Here is a 17,746-nt window from a genome sequence, read left to right on the forward strand (position 1 = left end):
TGGTGCTGTACATGTCTTTCTACTCACAACTAAACAAAGGAGACCAGCAAGACTTGGATAAGACAGCAAAACCCAGATGACAATGTCACAGTACCATATGTGCATATATATATATTCAAATTTACACTCAAATAAATCAGAATTTCACATATTCATGAAGAAAAATGGAAATCAAATGTTCATTTGTACTCACATAACTGACATCACTCCAGTCTACCATCATTTAGCAAAAGGAACAAGGACGATTTACTGCCATTCCAGTTGTTTCCAACGTCCAACAAATCATGAAACCCAACCTCATCATTAGGGGTCGAGTAAATCTAGTACCATCATACATGAAGGACAATAAAGAAGCTGGATACTGCCTGGACAGGAAGTAGCCTGGCCCGATTATATAAGCAGAAAAAAATCACATTCACAAACCACAGTAAATCTCAAAATTAGATGCAGCTGACTGTATTGTCAATACAAGAAGAATGATTAAAAAACACACTTTGCACAAACTATGATACAAATATGAGGGTATTGAACTGGTATGAATGAAAAAAGAAGCATCTCCCTACTGAGTGTTTTTTAAAGTGGAGCTGAAACGGCTTAATGAATGGAGATTTACGATAATTTGGATGAATGTGTTGACGGGAAAAAGCCTCAAAGGGAATGTTTCTGCTGAGTCGGTGCCACCGACTTGATGAAACACATAACTTACTCATGAATTCACAGGGAAATATCCTGCTGGACTGACATTTATTGTAGTTGCAATCAAACTTCCCAAATGAGATTTTTAATTAGGCTATCACTTAGAAAGTTTACTGCTACACCAGGAGTCCGAGAAGAGACATTCTGGATGGAAGAATTTGCGTGCCGCTCATTCATCCTCACGGGGGTCACAAGGAACTCCAACGTTAGAGGTCAGGGTCCTGCATAGTATCTAGTTTTAAAATGTAAAAGCTCATATTTTGAGGCCTTTAGAGGGACAAAGCTGTCCTGCAGTTCTTTCCAACAACTGCTGCACTGTATTATCTCACAGCCTCATGACATACACTGCCATGGTGATTTGACAAAGCAGATTTTCAGTTCACACAAAGCAGTACGTTTTGACTAGTTAAGGAAACGTTGCCTTTCAAGGTCAGGTATTTTGCCAAATTGTCGTCTATAGCAGTGCAGTATGTCCTCTTCACAGCGGCACAGTGTGAGCCTCAAAATAAAAAATACAAAACATGAGACCTTCACATCTTCTTTTGCTGTGTCTCTGCACAGCCTTTTCCGTTGTCACATTTCCACCACTAACACAGCTAATTACCTCAATGTATTCCGCCTGCAGCAGAGTCTTGTTTCCACACCCAGAATTCGCTGGGTTTGTGTGTTTGATTGAGGAAACTCTCGGGCTCCTCTGTCTACACTCTGAATTTATTTAATGTGACTATCCAAGTTCTTTATTAGATGCCGGGACTAAGAGTCAGATTTAAACTAGCATGGTTTTTATACATGCACTAGTCTCTATTTGTGAAGACTATTGTGGAGGCACCAAAGACATTGATGAATATGTTCTTACCAGACCGGTGGAAGGTAATTACTATGTCACTGAGGCTTCATGAAAATGTGATCCTCACTACCACTTAATTCAGTGTTATTCAGTTCAGATTCACGAGCTCATAACCCCGCCCCAGGCCATTCCCCTCGCAACACGCCACGTCAACGACTGACTTAACAACTCCGTAAATAAGAAGCTCTAAACATCTATATACATTTTTTTTATAAAAACAAACATCTGAGTCAAACAACAGTCATTAACTGAGATGAACTCAGGAGGCAAAATATCACTTTCATATGCAGGGGTCTCCTGGGCAGTTATTTAACTTGGGTATCCTGATACATTTTTTAAAAATGATATTTTTGTGATGGTACTTACCCTTACAAGCTAAGTGTCTACAGTTTTGTTCTTCTTCTTTTACATATTTATGCAAGGTAAGCATACAGTTATATCAGCTGTGAATCTGTGGTGGTTTTCTAAACATTTAACCATCCATTCATTCAAACAATATATACATATAAAGGTTTGTCGCTTGATTAACTAAATAGAAGCACTTGAAATTTGATCCCGGTTAAGCTATTTTGCATGCATTCAGCAAATGCTGTGTGCCGCACAGCAAACTCCACAGAACAGTTTACTCCACGGAGAAGTACGTTGTACTTCAAAGCAGGCCTGAACGATTGCGTTGTAATAGAAGGTGATTTTTGAATCACAAAGGCTGTGATTTGAAACACAACACCACGCTGTGGAGCCGGAGTCAGCTCAGTGAGGCCACAGTTGAAAGCCTGGCAACCCACTCCACCAGAAATCTGGCAACCCACTCCGCCAGAAATCTGGCAACCCACTCTACCAGTCACAGTGGCCCCACGCCGTGACACCAGCATTGACAACACCGTCAGATCACCATGCATCAGCGGTTCAACAACAGTCAAGATTATCTGGACTGTCCAACCCATGTCGCACGTTTGCTCTTTACAACTTTCTTTCGTTCGTATCAAGGACCAAGCAGCTGGCTCCGTCATCACACTTCAGCAGGAAGTGTGATTACAAGTCCGCAAATGCACGCCTGGCTTACAGGGAAGAAGAGTTTATATGTTGACTGTATCTGATTCTGTGTTGGTAGTGCAATCATAATATATAAATAGATAATGTATTTCTTGTGTTTAGTAAATCATGCAGGAGACACCCCCCCTCCAAAAAAAATGCCATGCTGAATCGTAATATTGTCTAAATAAATTGCCATTTATTTTTTTCGCGAAATCTTTCAGCCCTACTTCAAAGTGAGTTTTCTTTCCCGCATCTCCAGCCACACACAATGTCTTTTTTAAGCTGCTTCAGAGATGTCCACCGAACTGTTAAAATATTTACAAGGTCGTATAAAGTGTTTGAAGGTGAATACAGCTAGAATCACAAATCACTAACCCTAAAGGGCTTTCACTGTGACTCAAGGGAAAGCAATTCCAATTCCAACCCTTCTTATTGCAACCTCAAAGCGTTTCATGGAGTTAAGAGAATGGAGAAATAATTAGATTGATTTGAAGCGTAAAGATATAAGATCAACAGATGAAAGGGACTGTGATAGCTACAGGGCAATAGTTATTATTCATGACGGAATTCAGCCTTGATATGAATGAAAACAGATCATCACAGTTATCATTATGCTGCTGAGTTTCCATGACGATCTGTCGTGGCCAAATCACATTCTGGCTATGAAGAGCTTCAGCTGCTATGTATCGTGAAGAACTCAACAAGAGTCACTCAAGATAAAGGACGCTATGACTCTCGACTGGTAATGCGACTAATTTCAAGTACCAGCGCAAATTAATAAAAACGACAAACAGAAAAATTTTATCTGGAGACCGAACAAATATATAGTGTAGATCTCAGACTACAGCAAAAATCTACTGTCTGTGTTGTCTTCAAATGGGAGTGTCTTACAGTAGGTTGTCATTTGCTAAATCCCACAATAACATCTTGCATTGGACTTTAACCCACCCAGCGTCGGCAACAAGCATAAACTGCGTTTGAATGTTAACACAAAAAAAAAAAATCTACACAAGTTTGTTCATTCAGCTTTCTGCGCCATCTTCTGGTACTGATTGAAAATTGTCTTTTAAATGGAAAATCTTATTACATGAAGAATTGATTAGAAACCACCTTGAGATCAATATGAAAATGAATCATAAGATGGCCAAGGACTGCTAAGTATAGAGAGAGCTTATAGCATAGCAGAGACAGAGAGGCCTGCGGAGCAGTTTTCAGTCAGCCTTGCAAGTGTCCTGGATGATATCACCGCTGACATAACGTTCCCTTCACCATTGGTGACGTCAGAGGTTTCTGACGAGAACCTCCAGCCCTCCCCTTTTCTACAACACACGCAATTGTGCTGATTGAAAGCCTCTGCTGTGGTAGTGAATCAACCACCGTGTTACTGCAAATGAAAGGTGCAATCTCTGGCGTGGGCTCTCCACCACCAGTGTTTGTGGTCCGTTATCCAACTCAATACACAGCAAATTCCCATCCTACATCATTTCCAGCCGGTTAGCTCCTTCATCCGTTTGCTCTTCCATCCTTCTTTCCCCATTTGCAAGGCTGACTGACCCTGACAACTCATTCAGGCTAATGCAGTGAGACTAAGACTGAGACTCCACATTGTTCTCTCTCAATGATGAATATGGCTGTAAGAGGCAAACAGCACCCCAAACCCTGTCATGAGGCACGTGCTGCTGACCAGGCTTGTTTCTGCTATGCATTTTCTCCATATTGATAGACCTAACAAGCCTCGTCTAGCGATGTTTATTGAGCTGGAGGAAGTGGATTTATGTCACAGTGAAGTTAAGCCTTACATGAAGGGTTTGAATTTCACTGCTGTATGACTTGTTATGGTCCATCAGACTGTGAAATCAGACACACAAATTTCGCAAGCAAAGAACAAACCAGGAGCAAACGGGAAAATGATCTTTGCTTACATTAGTGAATAGCTTGTTTTGTTGTCCTTGCAAATCAATGCACTGTTGGATTGTGTTGCGTAAATCCATTAAGCAACCAAGAATAAAAAATATTCAACAAAACGTATTGACTGGGACCATCCGTCCCACTGATCCCCTCTAACTGTCATCCTAATGGTTGCCAAAGCACTGTGGACAGTTGAAAACAGGCGATACGAAGCCACAAGAGCTACTTTAATGTTCCTTGTAATAACAGTGATAATGGAGTGTTTGCAATAGCTAGCGGTAACAGCCTCTTCCGCAGCTGCCTCAGCACTTCTATCTTCTCCCTGCAGCTCTTCTCACCCTGTTATTGACTATAAACCACAGCAGGGCTCATCACTACACACAATAATCCCAGGGTATATGATCCTGTTCCCTTAGAGACCATGCTTACGCTCGGTGGGTGGAGTTCTTTTTTTCTTTACTGTGACACCACAGCATACTCTACACCTAAACATACCCCGGTCTGTATTGCGTCAGCGAACCGCGCCTCACAAACGCAAACATAGTCAACTTTTATTTGATCACAAGCTCCACAGTGTGTTAATGAACGACTCAAGTCTATTGTACCCATTGAGGCAAGTTGAAGAAGAATTGACCCACTGATGTTAAATTTTCTGGAGAACTCAGGGCAATGTGATAGTTTTACCACCAAGCAGATGGCTTTAATAAGTTACTAAGTTCATCTCCCATTTGAGCATGGATAATGTGTTCATTTGCTCTGGGGAAAACAAAAGCCTAGCATATCGGCCATGTGACTCTCAGGAACTCCACAGCAGCCTCTTGTTGCAGTAGGCTACAGATGCACTTGGGAGCTGCCAATGTGTAATTGCTGAAAGTGCAAAAACTTTTTTCCAATGTTTGAGAGATTTTTTTTAGGAATTCAGATTAGGTTTGTTATTGTGTGATTTTGCAAGATAATATATAAATAAAAAATGTATTTCTTGGGTTTAGTAAATCATGCAGAAGACACTCCCTCCCCCCAAAAAATGGCATGCTGAATTGTAATATTGTCAAAATAAATTGCCATTTATTTTTTTCCCCGAAATCTTTCAGCCCTACTTCAAAGTGAGTTTTCTTTCCCGCATCTCCAGCCACACACAATGTCTTATTTTAAGCTGCTTCAGAGATGTCCACAGAACTGTTCAAATATATATATTTTTTTATACCTGTGTATCTCTGAAAACAGTCCACCGGACATTAACCCTCACAGTAACATTTTTTTACGGAGGCAAAACCAACATCCTGCCTCAGAGCCGCGCTGTATAGTGTTGCACCCACTCCATGTCGACCAGCAACCACAAGGCACTCGATTAATACAGGAAAGTAGAGTCGCTAAGAAGCTCAAGTGCATCATGAGGCAGGAGCATTTCTATCTGGCAGATCACTACAACGCTGAGTTTTCATAAGGGAGATTCATGTGGTTTCATGGACTATTTTTTATATTGTTACATCTCCAGGTGCGAGTAGTTCAACATTAATGTGGTTTGCGCACATATTGTTTATATTTTGCCCACTTTGTTTTAATTCATTTTCGCCAGTTTAAAATTCTCTTAAGCTTTGAAACCTCAATTGGAGCAAATTGAAAAAACAATTCATAATAATTTAAAATAATCATAACCGTATTCAGAACAGCTGTTATTACAACGCATCTGAGCAGTTCATCTCTTATATCTGAGACGGCTGTGTCATTCATCAGAAAGCCAAATCCTTACTCCTGCTGCTGTTTATCAAATGCGAGAAAAATAAAAAAAAAAACGAGTTCACGAATTCAATCATTTTGAATCATCAGAACCTTTTAAATGAGCAAACTAATTGTTTACAACTGGCATTTTATCTCTTCAGTCAGTAATGAGGCTAAATCCGACCGCGATTTGCGTAGCTGAAATTCATCATTGGAACCTGATCAAACTTCTGCGTTAATGAAATACCAGTGAAGGGTTTTGGCTCATGGGCTTCTTTTGTTATGAATCCTGAGGCGTTTGTCACACAGTCGAAGTTGTATGTTTTTTATCGCCACACTACCTTGAAACAGTGGCAGCATAAAAAGCCAATATAGAAAGTTAGAATACAATACAGACATGATACGTGACTCTCTCCAGCTCCCATGACAATGACTCACCTCTCTGATGGCTGTGCAGAACTCACTCTGAAGGACTTTCTTCAGAGACTGAAGTTTGTGACCAGGAACGTCTCCCGACTCCTGCAGCTTCTCCAGCAGCTCAATAGCTCTGGCAACGTCTGAGGGAAGAAACAGAAAGCTGTGTTTCCTACTGATAGTTTTGAAGAGGTTCAGAGTGATAAATCACTACGATAATCTGCAGCTTAAAGTGAACCCACAGGATGATGAGGAAGATTTATTATCTAGCTTCCACAGTTTGTACAGCACAAAAGCAAGGCCTCTTCTCCAAATCACTTTGATAGCTCCAAAAGAATTCAGTCCAGACACATCTCTACCTTCGAACGGACCCCTCTATCTGTTCTGGGATTGATACCGGTGTTCTCACCCCGTTGATAAGTTTCTCAACCTCAGTTGGTTGGCATCTAAGCAAATAAGATCATCACTTTATCTCGAAGGAACATGCTTGCGCTGCAACACTGAGGCAATAGGTGAGACAGTAACAGTCAGGACTGATAGCAAGGACCATGTCAGGCTAAAGTCTTACTAAACTTACTACACAACTGATGTTATGACAAGCTCCAAAATAGCATAGTTTTGGGCTGCCACAAATAATCAACATGATAGAGCTGTTGCGGGAAGAAGAAAGGGTGGCTGTATTTTTCTTTTCTTTTACTCTCCATTTAAAGCTGATCGGAGTAAATGGTGCCTTTCAAACCTGAATTTGCTGCATGCGACAATGATGGAAAGTGTTTTCTTGAAACAGTCAGCAGTTGTTGTGGTGTTGTGTCTTGCATTTTTACCAAGCAAATGAAGTGATGCTAAAGAGAATTTCCCCTCAGGGACAAATCATGTGAAAGTCAAGTCAAAGTCAGGTATTAAGTGCGGAACATGGAAAGGTTGACAGTGTTGCTATACGGTCCGTGACACTCATCTTTAGTGCATAGCCATGTTAGGAAAGTGATAAATACACAGCTTCATATACAGTTTGTGAGTCAATGTTTAAGATAAAACCTCAAAGATATACAATAACAGTACATACACCTCAAAAGTTGAACACATTTGGCAAAATATTCCACAGGAATTCTGAAATATATTTTCATAAAAATGGGTATTTAGAGTCTTGGTAATTACATAAAATACAGTGACACTTAGTGACATGTAAATTGTAAAGTTGATGCTTCATTTTTTCCATTGTACAACTACTTAGCAATGTTTATAAAAATTAAAAAAAATACTGTACACACAATTTCATGTCAGCATTCATGTTTGAGCCATTTATTATGTGAAAAAGTTTGGTTTGGTCAGCTTTCAAGAGCAATATATAGTAATAACAAAATCTCTCTATGAGTCGCTGGTTAACAGAGCAGCAAAGCCATGTGACCTAGATGCTTATCAGCACTCATTAAACAGCAGCCAGAGACCATCTGAGAGCAACTGTCTTTTCTCTGTTTCAATTCAAGATGACTTCCTCAAAAGACAACATGCGGTTTACCCTCAACCACACAGAGATTTGCCTCAACGCACTCAATGGTTGTAAATCAATCATACCATTAGTTGTGAGTGAGTGCTGTAGGAAATGCATCGAAATCTGAATAGCAATCGTGACAACTGTGTTGCTCGTTTTATGACCCAAAAACATGCCTGGTTACTCCTTCAACTCAAATCTTTCATGCACGTTTGATCCAGAAGTGGGGCATAAACTGATCTGCATGAGTGGAAAATAGTAGTGAAAAGCCAGAGGACAAGGCTAAGGACAGGGATGCTGCTCCATGACAAAGCAGTCACCGCGACTGAAGGGCATCGCTGTAGCATCACGTTAAGTGGGAACAATCTTAGAATCCGACGTCCACATCAATGGAATAATGCATTATCTAATCCTCAAAGGGGAGGGGAGAATACAAAATCCCCTGAATCGCCCGGTGCATTCTCGACAGACACAGCTCCACACAACTCACATGGAAAGGTGCAAATCAATTTTAGGATTTCAGGGAAATCCAGGGTTGCATCAGCATGAGCCAAGACTGAGAATAAAAGCAGCTCAAAGGGATTTTAATTCATTCTCAAAATTTTAATCTGCATGCGCAGCGTTGTCAGAGCCTGGAACTGAATAGTGCATGCTCAAACAATGCATTCTGGGAAGCATATCGACTCAATGACAGTGAACTTTTCCCTCTTTTCACACTGGGATCAACACCTCACTGTACTGTAGCGTTCTGTTGTGAGGGACTCTAGCACAGGTGACATCATCATGATATTTCAGAAGGTAAATTTGGCTATTTCATAACGTTCAAGAAAAACATACTGAGGAATGATGTTCAAATAATGTTATGTACAAAAGCTCAAAACAACTTTATGTTTAATGGCTCAAGTAGTCAGTATCAATATCTGTGACTACTCAAATGCAAGTATTTGTACGCTACTCTTTTTTAATGTCAAAAATAAATGGCAAATGGACATCTATACATAAATTTGACACAAATTTAAGACCATTAACCCAGGACTAATTTGGAGTATTAGTACTTCATGAAAGTCCATAAAAGTGCATTTGATTTGACAGGCCAGGGATTTGGATTGTGAGTACTTGATGACAGCAACATCCTTTTACAGCAGGGGTCTCAAACTGCCCACAGGATGCAGCATGAGTGCAGCCCTAACATGGCAGTTCCTATTGAGTCAAATATCAGTTTATTAGAAAACACTGAATACATTCTACAGAATAAATGTACAGACAGATTGGAGAATCAGTCGTAATTGTGCAGAAGAAGTAAAGCTAAATAAATAAATAAAAATCATCTTTTCTTTTTAAATTATTCAAAATTTTGTGCCACGAAATGTGTCATTCCCTACCGCTGTAAACCACACTTTTGCAGGGTTGAGTTCTCATTTTCATACAATGACATTAGTCTTGACCCAAACCCCAGTGGGCCAGCCTTATGCTGTTGGAAAAACAGATGTTTGCACCATCTGCTAGGTCTTCACGATTCAGGGAAAAATATGAATCACGATTTATAGCTTAGATCTGATATCATGATTCCCAAATAATGAGCGTCATGCACTTCTGCCTCGCACTTTCTCGTACACAGGCATAGACATTGGCAGTGCAACATTTGAAAAATAGTTTCCAGAATTTTATTTAAACGGTGGCGGAGTGGAACAGATCGCAGCCAACCAAGAATTGGTGGTGAAACAGAGGGGACCACCTGCATGATGTGTTATGTATTATCCATTTATTTCGATGTTTCCGCTTCATTTTGATCACATGAGATTTAATCTTTATTAAGAGATCATTGTTCTGAGGGCGTGGCTCTCATTTAAGCTGTGGCGGTGCTCCACGCTAGTTTATATAAACTCTGGATTGGTGGGTTGACTTTCGTGACTAGTACCTGGTTTTTCATTCATATTCCATCCGTTTCTATGCTGTCGGAAGGTCATCCAATGACTACCGTGTTCACGTCATGTCACGTCACGTGGAGCCATGAGTATTGTGGGAACTCAGGAAGTAGAGGCTTGCAACATCGCTTGGGACCGAAAAACCCACATAGGAATGTAGCATTTGTGATGAAAATGCAGTCGGTTTGTGAATTAAATGTGAATCGAATGTCATTTAAAAATAAATCAGACACAGAGGTGAATCGAAAATGCAATTTTTTAAAACCATTTATCATGCAGGCCGACCATCTGCACGTTTAATTTTTTGCCATATAAGAAATAATGCCATTTTCCCTCTAGGAAATTCATACACTAAGAAGTAATCTCCAGAATGTTGTATGAGTGCATGAAAACATTTTTCCATTTCATCAGAAAAAAACGTGTCCAGGTAGTGTGACATGTCATGAAACTCCCCCAGGCTTAACATCACGTGTGCACGGTAATCCAGAAGGAATTATGACATTAGCTAGTGCCTCCAAATAGAAATATGTACATCGTCACAAATGTGGCTGTCAGTGGACCTGGTTAATGTCCCCTTGTGGAAGAGCATTTCCTTATTGCATAACAGAACGTGAACTGGGTTTTTAATTAAGTCTTGTGTAAAGACTCATCAAGGGAACCAAACATTACACTCATTTTAGATAATGAATTTACCAATTAACCAAGTCACTGTAGCATAAACGTGGGTTTAAATCACTCATTGTTGTGATATACAGTGATGTTTTTCCTGATCTATTCAAGGTTACTTCCCTATGATAACGCAAACCTCCATAACACATCTGTTCGCAGAGGAAGCAGCTTCCTACCATATCTTGAGAAATTCCTGTCATTAACCAGAGTGTGGAAGCTGAACTGGTATTACAGATATTACTTATGGACAAGTGTCTTTTCAGCCAAATGTTTTATACTGTAATTATGTTGGTCTCTGTTTTGCATCACTCAAGTTAAGAAGCAACTTGCAAGTGTTTCGTACAAAAAAAGGGGAACATGTAAATCAACTTAACATTTTATTTGGCCATCTTCCAGATTCTTATTTTCTGCGATGCAAGGGTTGTATGAGACTGCAGACAGTCTCGGTATGGTGGGCAAGAGCAGGGGTGTCAAACTCAATCACACATTTCACTGACCAAGTTGTGAGCAGAAAAAAGAATCTTTATCTTTGGACAGTCTGTAAATGACATTCTTTGTTCGACACAAACTGTCGAACCGGTGGCCTTTCTGCATGGAGTTTGCATGTTCCAAGTGCAGTGAGGGTTTTCTCCAAGTCCAAAAACAATATTTGGACACTCTAAAATGGCCCCTAGGTGTGAATGTTGTGTGCGCCCTGCGATCGACTGCCGACCTGTCCAGGGTGTATCCCTGCCTCTCGCCCAATGACTGCTGGGATAGGCTCCAGCTCTCCCACAACTCCGAACAGGACTAAAGCTTTGAGGTTAAAGCATTAACCTTGAACATTCCTGCCCTGAGACGAATCCATGCTTCACTTAACTTCATGTCCTACTGTAAACATGTTGCTTAAACGTGACATTTATTTTGTATGCAGCAAAGTATTTGAATTTTTGTTGTCTATTGCCTAGCAACAGTTGTCATGTAATGTCAGTGATTGGCATTTTCTGGATACATACTGTACTGTTTGTGATAAGTTGTTTAGCTTCAACCAAAAGTATATCAGTATATTATAGATTAAAATCAGATTTTCTAACATATATCAAACTATAAAATCTCTATTATTTAACTTCATGATGGCATTTGTTATATTTGGTGTCAACAGTTAAACAGCAAAGATTGCACACCAACACTGATATTATTTATTATCTATTATCATTGTAGCTCTGTTTGCAGAGACTGCAGAGGTGAACACCTTTTTTAGGATGAATAGAGGAAAAAATAAATCCACAGCAATACAAAATGAAAATCTGCACGGCGTCGTGACAATTGTATATGAGAATGTGTGCGCTCACTGGGCAGAGTTCGCCTACTCAAAAATAATGGGTTCTTTATAAACTTGGGAGCAGAGACAAACAACAATGTGAGTATTTCTCACAGTGAAACATTCCTCAAATATAAAACTGATGAGTTGAAATGATATGTATCGCGGAGCGTGATGTCTCTGCTGTCCACGAGGCCGACCCTACTATTAACTCACTCTGTGATCATATAATTGTCCTTTGAAAAAAAATGCAATCATGATCATTTGACTCATTATCCGTCACCAGTACAACAAGCTTATGGACATGTACATTCACATACATTCGCCTCCTAGCAAGGAGGTGAGTAAAATCAAAGACTCATGTTCAGGAAGGGCTGTACTGTTCTAAAGACAAGAGGATGCCAGTAGAAGATGTTTCCTCCCTGTACTCAGGAGAATAGCTTTCCTGTAGCACACTTGCAGCTGGTGTCTTCTGAGCAGAGGATCTCTGTCATCCTCAACACTTCAAGCTATTTAGTCACTGTGTCAGTGGGGATGTTAACTAACGCAATAGTCACCTTAGTTCAGAAGCTCCAGCTGAGAGGAATGATTTTTTTTTCTGGGATCCCTGCTAGATGGATGAATCAGTCCTTAAAATGCGAGAGCCTGTTATGACATTAGTGACTAAACCTTTTTACTTTTCTCAAGAGAAAGTAATTTCAATGGCAGACACTGATAAAAAGGGCAGACACTTATTGCACTTACAATGAATCAATATAAATGTAATTTACAGGAGCTCCTTGTACAATAATGGAACTCAGAAGTTTTTAGCGGCAGCAGTTATTACCACAATGTCAGAACCATTGATGTCACCTAAAAAGAATCTTTAAAGGGGCCCTATTGTGCTTTTTCCATGTCTTAAGAGTCATCTATAGCGGTGGCAAGGTGAAGCTCTTTAGCTATTTAGCACAGCTATTGGTTTCATTCCGATCCAAAGCATACTTAAGTTAGAAGTGACCAAGCACTTGCACATGTTCCCTATTTAAATTTAAATAGGTTTTTTTGACCCCAGTATGGTTGGACAAAATGAAACCTGGCAATTCTATAAGCGGATAAGAGGAAGAACTATAATGTGGCGCGGAATTACACAGGGGAGCACTTTGACATCGCAGGAGCAATATCATCACTCGGCCCTCCCCCTCTCACTGCCTCTTCTAATAGACTGTGTACAACTACCTGTGCTTCTGTACTTCATTGTCATTTCTGCGAACACCAGGATGGAACCAGTCAAACATTTACAGAGGAGGACTGTACCACCTCAGTGTTACGTCTAAAGGATGCAGCAAATCACGATCACAACAAAGTGGATCATCACCCAATACTGTAAGTACAAATGCACATACGTCATCAGTTAACCAACGCTTAGTCCTGTGCAGGGTTGCCGTCATCGGGCGCGAGTCACAAATACACCCTGACCAGGTCGCCAGTCCATCGCAGGGCACACACATCATTCCGGGAATAGAACCCACAACCTTCTTGCAGCCTATTGCTAGTCTCAAGGGCACACTGACATTTTAGTACAACATAGTACAAACATATCGATAATCGGGCTGTTTTTGTCCTGATTTAGCTGCTTCCCGACCGAGGATAGTAAACCCCTGAGTATAGTAACTCTTATAAGATTATCCTATAAGACAATCCTTAGGTCTGGGTTTTGTGAAGAGGGAATTTGCCCCGATTATCAAGGGTTATCAACTCAAAGAAGTGATCCGACAGAGAAACATGGAAACAACTGAGGATTTTTTTTACTTTTATTGAAATAACAGCAATAAAATACTTGCTTTTAATCATTAGAAGTAAATCATACTTTTCACACCCTGTCTGTGCAGCAAACTTTAGTTTCGTGAGTGGAGGGGGTCCCTGTCATTTATTTATTCTAACGTTTCATTCAGATTCTTCCCTGAAAAACACGTAATATGTGCACCATTCAACATGCAGTGAGTTGTATTTTCCGCTTGCTGTGACATTTCTACTTCGATTCATCACGCGTGCTCTCACATGATTTCTGGAGACGCTACTGTATCTGCGGTGAGGCAGAATCTTGATGTGTGTGGTGCGCACCACAGACACAACGATGAACAACAGACCTTTTGTCTTCATGTGTAGGGTCTCTCAGATAGAAAAAAATGCTCAAGATTTTGAAAATCATCGTGTGTGCCAGCATTTAGTAGTGCTAACCAGGTTGAACTGCACTTGCGGTGGACAGCTAATGTCATTGTAACCTCCATACAAACCAAATAATGCGTAATGCCGACAATTTAACTTGCCCAAGATCAGCTTTCAGTGTGGACTAGCTGTGATGTGTCCTTTAACCTATAGTGGAATGTGACAGAGGCTGTTTCAGAGTATTTCCCTTTTTTTGTTTTGTTTTGCTTTGCTTTTTTAAAGCCTACACAGTATGTTGCACATTTTCATGTCTTCATTTATTAGTGAGTGAGACATGTATTTGCCTTTTTGAAAGACTCACAACAAAGGCTCTGCCAATAAAGTCTAGGTTATATGGTCAATGGTTTCAAGTGTTCATGAGTTGAAATACAACTGCAACGTACAGTACCTAAGGGTTGGCGATAATTTATCGTACACGATATACCGCCAAACATAATCTCCACAATGACAATTCTGCATCTCACTATAAATTCGATAAACACGTGACACACTCGCTGCATTGGACCTGCACACACCTTCCACGTCCCCGATTAGGGTTCACTGATCTCATAGGCAGCGCTAATACTACGACCCGGCATCAGTTAGGGACCATCAACAAATTGTAAAACGTTCATAGTATTCGTGAAATATTAAATAAGGCAAAGAAAAACAACCATTTTAGGAGAGAGAATCGTGAAAATGTTTTTCATCACACAAGAGAAAGGACTGACAGTTTGTAGCATGATTTTGAGAATAGAATATGACTGAATGATCATTTATTGAGATACAGCAGACAGACGGCTCAATTTAACCCCTTAATAAAACGACCGGGTTCTACGAGAAACATGAAACATTGAATTTCTCATCTCTACACTTGGTTAACTATTATATCTAGACATAAACAAATAATGATGCTGGAGACAAACTCCAGTAATAATTTCCATGAAACAGTTTCAAGAGAGACTGTAGTGCGCACAACACATGGAAGAGAATGAAAATGGATTTATCATGATAATTATCGTTATCGCCAAAATTACTACATTTATTGTGATAACATTTTTTGTCCATATCGCCCAACCCTAGTACCTAACCATTGAATTGAAATGACATGTTGATTAGTGTAGAAAAAAAAACACAACAAGGCCTCTTTAAATCCGTATGGATTTGATTATGCAACCAGCTGTCTAATCTTCTCATATAAGCAGTGAATCATATTGAAAAATAGTGAGCGCAGGCACTGAACTGTGGCAGAAGTCAAATGTCAGCATCAGAAGCACGTGGTATTGAACATCGTCGTGTCACAATGTCCAATACTGTGCCTCAAATCACTAATGTCACCTGAATCACTTGGACTTGACCAAACTGGTTCCGTATGGAATCTAGGAAAAATGTTGGTCATAGGTGGAATTATTTTTCTCCTCAAATCTGGAATAAATTTTCACAAAAATCAACTAAGTGCATCTATTTTTAACTTTCAATCGAGCAAAAGCCTGGTTCTGCTGGACCTGCATGAGCAGTATACAGTAAAAGCTTACTAGTAAGAGCCAACAACACAATATACTGCAACAAAAAAATGGATGTAACAGTCTTAACAGTCAAGCTTTGACTTTGTGGGAAAACATAATGTATGTCGGAAATTGTTCAGACACTTTCATTGATTTAGGTTGCTCTACCAACTAAATCTGGCTGATAACAGCTGAATAATAATACACAGGACATATGGGTCCATGCAGCAGAAAGGAGACCATCCTGGACATGATCAAGCCGATCTGTGTTTTTATCAATCCAACATTCCATTTGTCAGATTGAAGCCATGGAAACTGACAGGAATTGAGATTCCTGTGTCTTGAATTCGTGTTTCACAAAGGTGAACATCTTTAGGAAGTGGATCTAAATGCCAACAATGCTCTTCTCAAACCTTTTAACGAGCGGAAAATCCATGAATCCCTCACAATAACAGGAAGGCTGAGGATGTAAGATCTGGCCCTCCTGCCGGCACTACATATTTCACAAATAACAGCTGAGGACCACTCCCAGCGTTAGACCAAACCACCTCCCAGTATTAGTGTTTTCTCAGCTGCAGAAGGTGGGGCTTTCAACAACCGGCTGATCCTATCATTACATCTGCAACTGTTGTTTGCCTTACAGTCTGCTGACTGGGCAAATGTATAGCATTGCCCATAGACTGGAATGTAAGACATGAGCTTGAGGTCATGGATGAGTCAAAGCCCCCTGCAAATGAGGTCAGACAAAGCTAGGTGATGATTTTCACTGAGGTCACTTCTATTTGCTGCTTTTGTTTCAGCAGTTTTCTGACTCTGATAGAACAACGCCTAGATTTGTATTTCACGCTTAAACACGTCTAAGACTACAAACTTACAGACAGTGAATAGGAAAATGGAGCTTTGCATCCTACACTAGCAACAAAGGCAGCCTTCCATGTTGCACATGGATGCATAGGCGCTTGAATCACATTGGATGTCACTTGGTATATATAAAACCCCTTAAGTGACTCTCCTCCTTTACTGACTCTAAATAACATTTGACACATGGTTACATGTCGAACGAACAAGGAGTGCTGTTTCATGCCGTGACTAACCCCAACCTCTGTCTTTCTTTTATGTGTTTCGCTCTACTCACGACATCAGGAAACACCAAGAGGGCCGGAACTGTGCTTCGATTGAAAGCCTAATGTGTCAGCATGCAATGCTGAAGGCTGCCTTCAGCCTAAGCATAGGACGCAAAAGTTGATTTTCAGGACACACCCTTGAAATCAAGGGGTACGCTGAAATGCCCACAAAACACGACTTTTCATTTTCATCTAACATTTTTGATAGTTGTGTATGTTTTTTTACTTACTTTATATATATATATATATATATATATATATATATATATATATATATATATATGTGTGTATATATATATATATATATATATATATATATAGAGAGAGAGAGAGAGAGAGAGAGAGAGAGAGAGAGAGGGAGAGAGAGAGAGAGAGAGAGATAGTGTGTGTGTGTAATTCATTTTAAAAATTCATTTTTAAAAATCTGAAGTGACTTGAAGTGATCATGTCAGTTATTTATACTTGCCTCCAGTGGCTCCGCAGACAAGCTAGCCTCGCTCCACCTGACAGTTTCTAACGTGAGACCTGTGCAATATTAAGTATCGCCACATGCATCAATGATCTAAAAATAGGCAGACATGCGAGAGAGTAGTGTGGGGTCACGGATTCCTCATTTGTGTGGACAGGCTTTGATTGATTTCGTAAGTGAAACATGATGTCTGCTCAGGTTACTAGCTTCAAGTGTAAACACAACCTGTGGTGTGTACATTGGTCCGGAAAATGGCGGAATATAATACAAAAGTTATTTCCAGGCTCATATCCGCGCATTATTCCATTTCAAATGCAGAGCGGATAAAGAAGGCAGTCAGCGCTGGGAGGCTTATGTAACACACGTGAATAAAAGAGCACGTCAGACAAACAAATGATGGTGAATGTGCGTTCGCTAAAAGCTGAAATGCACAGTCCGCGAGAGGAGCGGTCCAGTTACAAA

At 40.1% G+C, this 17,746-nt stretch overlaps 1 protein-coding gene across 1 annotated transcript in view; it reads right to left on the bottom strand.

Moving 5' to 3' along the window:
* lin7a (lin-7 homolog A (C. elegans)) overlaps window positions 1-17,746 on the bottom strand; it is a 29,708-nt gene that overhangs the window by 11,714 nt on the left and 248 nt on the right. Inside the window, exon 2 of the mRNA XM_053863133.1 lies at window positions 6,644-6,762. Within this exon, the coding sequence (XP_053719108.1) occupies window positions 6,644-6,762 (119 nt within the window). The remainder of the gene's footprint in view (window positions 1-6,643; window positions 6,763-17,746) is intronic.

Source organism: Synchiropus splendidus, chromosome 4 (assembly GCF_027744825.2).
Source record: "Synchiropus splendidus isolate RoL2022-P1 chromosome 4, RoL_Sspl_1.0, whole genome shotgun sequence".
Classification (NCBI taxonomy): Eukaryota; Metazoa; Chordata; class Actinopteri; order Syngnathiformes; family Callionymidae; genus Synchiropus; species Synchiropus splendidus.